At 37.2% G+C, this 6,209-nt stretch overlaps 1 protein-coding gene across 1 annotated transcript in view; it reads left to right on the top strand.

Moving 5' to 3' along the window:
• Window positions 1-5,884, top strand: part of LOC102757655 (neprilysin) — a gene marked incomplete at its 3' end in the record, with an annotated part of 79,555 nt that extends 73,671 nt beyond the window's left edge. The window contains exons 17-18 of the mRNA XM_006754875.2: window positions 273-331; window positions 5,765-5,884. Of these exons, the coding sequence (XP_006754938.1) occupies window positions 273-331; window positions 5,765-5,884 (179 nt within the window). The remainder of the gene's footprint in view (window positions 1-272; window positions 332-5,764) is intronic.
• Window positions 5,885-6,209: the final 325 nt, after the last annotated feature.

Genomic DNA, 6,209 nt, shown 5'->3' with positions numbered 1-6,209 from the left:
TTCAATATAACTTTAATCCATTGCAATTTCTGAAGAGATACATTTCATGCAAATGAAATAACAGATTGCAGACCTGAATATATTCTGATTTTTCAAGTAGAAATACTTTCAAATGAGCTTTCTCACCCAGCGAGCTAATTTTAATTTGTTGATCATATTTCAAGCAGAAAGTGAACATTCATCTGGGAATAGTAACAATCCTTTTATTGTGTTGAGTAGATTGAATCAGACAATGCAGTGTCATTTATAACGTCTCGTCATGTTTTCCATAGGTGGATAAGCGGACCAGCTGTAGTCAATGCATTTTATTCTTCAGGCAGAAATCAAATAGGTAAGATCTATTCCTAAATAATGTTTTATTATCCCTTTATTGTTTATAACCTGTAGTGAATTGCATGACTAGTTTGTAATACTACCCATAAAAGTATAGCTGAGCCAAGTTACTGATTTATTGAATATACTCTGAAAGTAAATTTATTTATGTATCTCTTTTTATGATAGTTGCAAATTTTAAGTCAGTACAAAACATATTAAGTAGTTTTTTAAAGCAATACTCTCATTTTTAGTTAAATGGTTTATTTCTAATTAAGAAGTTATCAGCATTTTCTTTTGTATTTTTTATGGTTTTTATTTTTTGAGTTAATCTTTAACCCAGCTGGAATTTATTTTGGTATGTGACATGCAAATGATGGATAATCAGAAAAGTTTTTCTTTTTATATAACATGTAGATAATAAGTAAGGCATGTGCACCAGGTTAAAATCAATTAACTCAAAGTCTTTTCTGGGCTCATACACATCCCAGCTAGTGGAATGATTACCTAAACTCAGACCAGAGCCTGTTTAATGATCAACTCAGAACCTGTTTATCCTTTATAATGTGGTCCTAGAAACCATTTCTTAGAAGTGCTTTTATTGCTAAAGAGTCTTTACTTTGAAGTCCTCTTTTTAAAAATATATATTTTTTTTATTGATTTCAGAGAGGGGGAGAGAGAGAGAGAGAGAGAGAGAGAGAGAGAGAGAGAGAGAGAGAGAGAGAGAGAGAGAGAGAGAGAGAGAGAGAGAGAGAGAGAGAGAGAGAGAGAGAGAGAGAGAGAGAGAGAGAGAGAGAGAGAGAGAGAGAGAGATAGAGAAAGAAACATCAATGATGAGAGAGAATCATTGATCGGCTGCCTCCTGTACACCCCACTCTGGGGATGGAGCCCCACAGCCCAGGCATGTGCCCTGAACGGGAATGAACCGTGACCTCCTGGTTCATAGGCCAATGCTCAACCACTGAGCCATGCCAGCCGGGCATGAAGACCTCTTTTTGATGCTCAGTAATTCTGTCAGTGTAACATCTAGTTCATGCTAGACTTGGACTTAAATGGGATAAATAACCTTTAATAGAATCCCAAGGCAAAGTAAGGCAGCCTGGATTTTGGTTCTGTGTTAGGGCAGACTAAGGGATATAGCTTCATTTTAATCCAACTCAGGAAGGGCCCCGGATCCTCTCAGACCTAGTGCTGAGCCAGGCCAATGAGAAGAGCCAATCAGACCCTCCATAAGACCTCGCTGGTCTTCAGCTCTCCTCCAGAGCAGGTCCACATAGGTCACACCCAGACAGAACCTTGTTTGGCTCTGAGTTACCCCATATTTCTGGAGCTGGCTCAAAATTGGTCCACGTCAAAGATTCTCTTATCAGAGAAGACTTGGGAATGTTCCCATTTTGTATTTAATGCCCTCAAACCAAACAAGCACACAGCTAAAAGAAAACATTTCACAAAGTAGACCATTAACCTCTGAATAATCAAGAATTGGCTGCAATACCCATTCTTAATATATAAGAAAGACATTTTTTAAGATTCTGAAGATAAAATCATCTGAAGGAAATACCAAATTTAAAAAAATTGTTAACTTCTTTTCATACGCTTGTCTGCTAATAATAGCAGTTCAGAGAAAGGGAAAGTGTCATTTGAGAGGAGAAATCTTTGACATGAAACGTTTTCTCTTTTGACAATTCATTGAAATCTTCAAAGTGAGCATTGTCTTAACTAAAAATAATTGAATGTCCTGATCTCCCTCTTACTTCTTGATAAAAGTGTGTGTGTGTGTGTGTGTATACATACACAAATATATAATGTTTGCAACATTATCTTCATGGATTTGGTATCATGTGCATTATAGAATTAGAATTGGTATAAAATAACATGTGTGTCATAGATGACCCTTCCACCTTCACACAAATACCCCAATTAAATTGCATACAATATCGCATGGGATTGTTTTTGTTATGTCATGGTAAAAAAAAATAGAATGTTTTATTATCATACAGGGAGTTATTCATAGTAATAATTTCTCCTTTTTAATTCAGTTGCTACCTTTTGTCATAATTCATACATGTAGGCTACATTCCAATTTTTATGCACCCCACCAATTCACATCTTCCATGGCAGCAAAGTACACTGAAAGAATTTAATTCACTCACTGGTTTCTATCCCTTGCATATTTGCTCCATGGAGCTCTGGAAACCTTTCCTGCTGTCAAATATTTCCCTGTAAGTTCCAGGCAATATTCAATCATCTTATTAAACCTTAAAATCTCATCCAAGGAAATGATCATGTCAGAAGGGAATACTTACTTCTGCTGCATTCTCCTTTTTCATTAACAACCAAAATTTTTTTTAAACTTTAGGAAATCTGCTGATTATTTATATTTAGTTTATCCAGCTGGGATGGTCCATGACTATCTTGAGATAAGAAAGTTTTTTAAAGTTGTCTCATTCATTCTTAGGAGTATTCTTTTCAGACTTGAAAATTAAGAGTAAATATTTCCAAATATCAAATATAAAAAGAATTTAATTTTTATACCAAAAAATTGATGTTACCTAATTATAATCATGAACTTTATATCAAAGATTATAAATTTGAATTGTTTGCAGCCTTAAAAACATGAACCAGGGAAGTGAGGGGGAGGAACAGGGAGAAGCCTAGTCTTTTGTTTCATGGACTAATGACTTATTTAATTAACTAGCTTGTTGACACCCATAAAATATGCGCAACTAAGCAGTTGGTTATTATGAAGAGTTGTGAAGTCTCCTAGTAAGAGTGATAAGGCTAATGGCAAAAAGCCTCATCATAGAGGTTTAGCTGACAGAGAAAAAGGAGAAATCATCCTTTGCAAAGCTGAAGTTGAAGACTAGTATTTAATAGGAGCCATAAAAATCTTATCACTCGCCTGAAGAATGGCATATTAGGGTATAATTAAAGCAGCAGGGTCTTTACAGATACCGTTTAGTCTTGCTAGCACGTTTCATAAGAGCATTTATAGAACGGGTGGATTTTAATCAGAGTACATAGTGTGGGAGATAATGTTCACTTTCAGTTAATAAAGTACCACACGTGATTTTTATACTTTAAGCTAAAAGTTATTTCTTGGCACTGTTGACAGCTTAGGCAGCCACATATGAGGTATAACTTTCATCAAAATTCACCAAGGACAAAAGTATTTTTGTTGTTGTTATTTGGTCATTTTGAATGCTATAGCAACTTTACAGATTTTTTTTAGATGTCTGGGGAGCACTTAGATTGCCCAGTGTATTTTAAAAGTCTCTGTAAATATCTAATTTTTACCCCTGAAACACATGCAAACCTATGTTATATTCACCCCAATATTTACTACTCGGTGTTGACTAGATATTAATTTTTTTAAGGTCAGGGCACTTCTTATGTGCTCCTGGTATCCCACATAGTGATGGCCCGTGGCTTTGCAAGCAGATAGATATTATACTAATGATATTTTTTGTTCCAGAACATATTGTTTCAGTTATTCAGTGGATACTAGAGTTTTCAAACATGAAAAATAAAGTTACTAAATTATGAGCACTGCGAACTAAAGGGAGTTGCATGAGGGAGGCGGGCAAGTAGGAGAGGGCTGTGGAGCCAGACCAGGCAAAAGCGTTGGCGTTTCCTTAGAGAGCTGTAAGCCGTGCAAGGCTTTTTAGCAGGGAAGTGGTAATGAGTCAAGTTGCATTTCAATCTGCTGCAGGATAGATTAGATTTAGGATACATTATAGGTGGGTGAGATAGGAAGTGGTAAGAGCAATTAGGAAATTAATTCTAAGGCAAGGAAATTCTAAGGCAAGGAATGAGAGTATGCACGAGGATGGTGTGGGTAAGGCTGATAGGAGGAGAAAAACTCCTAGAAGGGAGGTGGATATTCCATTCTTTTCTTTTCTCTTTTATTGATTTCAGAGAGGAAGGGAGAGGAAGAGAGAGATAGAAACATAAACGATGAGAGAGAATCATCGATTGGCTGCCTCCAGCACGCCCCCTACTAGGGATCGAGCTTGCAACCTGGACATATGCCCTAACTGGGAATCGAATCAGTGACCTCTTGGTTCCTGGGTTGATGATCATCTGCTGAGCCACACCCAGCTGGGCTGCAATATCCATTCTTTTTTCTTTTTTCTTTTTTCTTTTTTATGATCCATTCTTTTACTAAGCAGACTGTGTACGACTTTGTTAAAGAAAGGAGGCATCTGAGATAAGCAGAAAATGTTCACTTTAGGTGAATTGAGACCCCTCAAATGCCATGAATAGAAATAATAAAGTCAAAAGAGTTATGGTTTACAGGGGAAAATGAGGAGTTTGATGTTTGACACATGAAATTTAAACAATAAGACATCTAAGTGTAGAAAGTTAACAAGTTAATGTAGATGTTAGAGTAGACCTATAAAATTGTTATTTACTAAAGTCTTTGGGACACCGTAGTAAATTTATTTATTCACTTATTTATTACTAGAGGACTGCTGCACAAATTTGTGCATGGACGGGGTCCCTTGGCCTGGCTGGTGTGATTGGGGCCATCAGGGTCATCTCCCACAGTCCCACCCAGTCCCCATTGGGGCCATCAGGGCTGGTCAGCCAAGGGGAGGGACTAAGGGAGGTTGTCCGGCCGCTGGAGGTTGGCTGTGGGAGCGCACTGACCACCAGGGGGTAGCTCCTGCATTAAGTGTCTTCCCCCTGGTAGTCATTGCACATCATAGCAACCAGTTGACCGGTCGTAATGGTCGCTTAGGCTTTTATATATATAGAAGGTTATTAATTTGTTTAACACCTTTTCTAAGCACCTAGAATGTTCCAAGCACTATCCTTGTTTTAAGTACTGGAGATTGTGAACTGAAAAAAACTCAACTCAAAAACAAACACAAATCTCTGCTCTCCAAGGCCTAATAGTTGAGGTGTTGGCAGGTAGGAGGTGGGCCAGTAAAGAGCAAGAACAACAATCATAAAGGAAATATACAGTCATAGATTTCTTGATGAAAATAAAATACAGGTATGCGATTGGAGACACCTTCCATTGAGAGGCTCTATTTATTTAGTAAGCCATTAAAGTTGGATAAAATGTTAGAGCTAACATTAAAAATAAAACTTGTGATATTAAGTAACTATTTCCCCCAAATATTTACAGTGGGGAAAAGACCTTCTGATTGAAGATGATAATTACCCCTTGCTCTAACCTCCTTTTGGCAGAAAACAATCTTACTAAGACTGTCAAGTAGATTATGGTTCTAAATCACAGATTAATGGTGTTATTCTGGGATGAACTCTTTGTTATCATCAATAATAAAAGACTTGCATGTGTTTCTATCACAAAAGATTTTTGTATGTAATTAAATGAAATGGGACATACTAGAAAACAGTTAAGCAGGCAAGAAGCCAACTCCAGGCCTGTCATCCCAAAATAAAGCCACAAGTAATCCTTAACCGTCTTCTTTCCTTCTAGTCTTCCCGGCTGGCATCCTGCAGCCCCCCTTCTTCAGTGCCCAGCAGTCTAAATCGTTGAACTACGGGGGCATCGGCATGGTCATAGGACATGAAATTACCCACGGCTTCGATGACAGTGGTAAAGTACACTTGTCATTCCTTTGGCAGAGATATAGCCTCAGAAAGCTGATTAAGAGCTAATATAATTTAGCAATACAAAAATAACATTCATCCATGTATCGCTGGCTTAATAATCACCGCACTGTTAGTGTTCCTTTTAAATTGTTGCTTAAGAAGATCAGAAATTTCTAGTAGTGAGGTAAGCCCTGACAGAATAAGGCAAATAGTCACATTGAGAAAACACTGATGATAATATTTAGTCTTATTTTATGAGTTTTTATGTCTTAGTTCTCCAGACTTTCAGAGGGCAAGGTTCCACATCTTAAATGAGATATATAAAATTA

Source organism: Myotis davidii, unplaced genomic scaffold (assembly GCF_000327345.1).
Source record: "Myotis davidii unplaced genomic scaffold, ASM32734v1 scaffold153, whole genome shotgun sequence".
NCBI lineage: Eukaryota > Metazoa > Chordata > Mammalia > Chiroptera > Vespertilionidae > Myotis > Myotis davidii.
Note: the sequence above shows the minus strand (reverse complement) of the source record. Positions and strands in the feature narration are given on the sequence as shown.